The sequence below is a fragment of the Camelina sativa genome, chromosome 7 (genome assembly GCF_000633955.1).
Source record: "Camelina sativa cultivar DH55 chromosome 7, Cs, whole genome shotgun sequence".
Classification (NCBI taxonomy): Eukaryota; Viridiplantae; Streptophyta; class Magnoliopsida; order Brassicales; family Brassicaceae; genus Camelina; species Camelina sativa.
Genome location: NC_025691.1, coordinates 20,801,912 through 20,803,492, shown reverse-complemented (window position 1 = coordinate 20,803,492; position 1,581 = coordinate 20,801,912). Strand labels below are relative to the sequence as shown.

The 1,581-nt window shown below is 37.9% G+C and overlaps 1 protein-coding gene across 1 annotated transcript; it reads right to left on the bottom strand.

Moving 5' to 3' along the window:
- Positions 7-1,212, bottom strand: LOC104704810 (protein C2-DOMAIN ABA-RELATED 9-like). The gene is made up of 4 exons (XM_019227241.1): positions 1,086-1,212; positions 708-803; positions 209-512; positions 7-112 (listed from the first exon to the last, which is right to left on the bottom strand). The coding sequence occupies exons 1-4, from the start codon at positions 1,086-1,088 to the stop codon at positions 69-71; spliced, it is 447 nt and encodes a 148-aa protein (XP_019082786.1). The 5' UTR covers positions 1,089-1,212; the 3' UTR covers positions 7-68.

Below are 1,581 nucleotides of genomic sequence, written 5' to 3'. Positions count from 1 at the left end.
AAAAAAAAAAAAAAAAAAAAAAAGTACCATCACATCTTCAGGGTCTCTGTTTTAACATTTCTGCAATCTTAGTCCAATCGTTTTGTTGGCATCCATGGTGTCTTCTTCGATCCTGAGAGAACCAATGCTCGCATTTACATCACAATGAGCAAAAAAAATAGATGTACTCATGTACACAAGTTTAAAATCTAAGGAACTGTTAACATACCTTCGCGCCCGAGACCCTTGCAGCCTGGACCATCAGTCCACTCGAGCATGATCTCTAGTTCTCCACATTCCACATTCTTTAGTCTAAGAATCATCTCTTGTTTGATTTTCCCGTTGCTCCAAGTGATGCTGCTCTCTTCAGCCAAACAGTTGGTCCTGCCTGGACGGATCCTCTTTATTGCACAACCATTGGGAAGCTTCTGGAAATCCAACTCCATCTGATGTGCTTCTAGGAACGGCTTTAAGTCTATTTCTCCATCACCCATTTTGTCATCTCCCGAGAATCTGTCTTTATCAAACACCGTCTGCATAGACAGGACATAGCAATGAGCCAAAAGACATGGAACAAATCTTTTAGGGGGGAAATAGATTCCAAAAGAAATGCATCAACAACGTAAAGCTAATAGCTTAGGTATGCAATGGAGTCTACACCAAAAAAAACAGCTTGTACGTAGATTTAACTGTTGTGTGAGACAATTTTGATAGAAACGATGGCTTACCAAACGGATTGGATCGTTTACATCTTTGATGGAAAGTGTGAGTTGTTCGTTCCACACTGGATTACAGTTATTATTAATCACACGCGTCTTCAGTTTCTGAAGGAACAAGATAAAAAAACAGGTCAAGAAGATATGACAAAACATAAGGTTTACATGGAAACACAATCATCTAGACCAAGTCAATCATGTCCCTTTTCAACTTTCTTTGAACTCAGATAACATTTCTCAATTTTGATATCATTAACTTCCCACTCGTGATCATGAGAGCAAGTTTTGAAAGCTGACCCTTCAACAAGATTATGTAATTACATGTCTAATTTGCTAGCTTTGTGTATAATGACCCTTCACCAAGATTAAGCATTGAGATCAGACATCTACCATTTCCAAGAAAACTAATGACCCTTCAACAAGATTTTGCAATGAGAGAGACTAGTCGGCTACACATGTTTCAATCCTCCTCGGTTTAACAACATTTGGCCCTTTCAACAAAATTATGTGCTCACCAGAATTTGTAATTTCAGAACATGACAAATATAATGCATATGATGTTTCGGAAAGTTTTGTTTTTTAGCAAACAAAGACACAAAGCAAAGATCAAATTGAGATTCTTTATCACATGGTGGCCACCAAAACATTCACATGTGTGATTATAATAAGTCCCTCCATGTGACTATAATAAGTCCTAGAATCTCTACGAATCCGATTTGATATCTCACAAAAAAGGACACTCCTTTCTCACATTAAAACTCATCAAAAAGGGCATAAACAAAGAAACAAACAAACCTGATTAGCCAACGTGATAACAACATAAGGATCACTGGTGGTGGCATCACGAATGGCGAGATTAATCCCTCTTTTAACATGAACCCTCAGA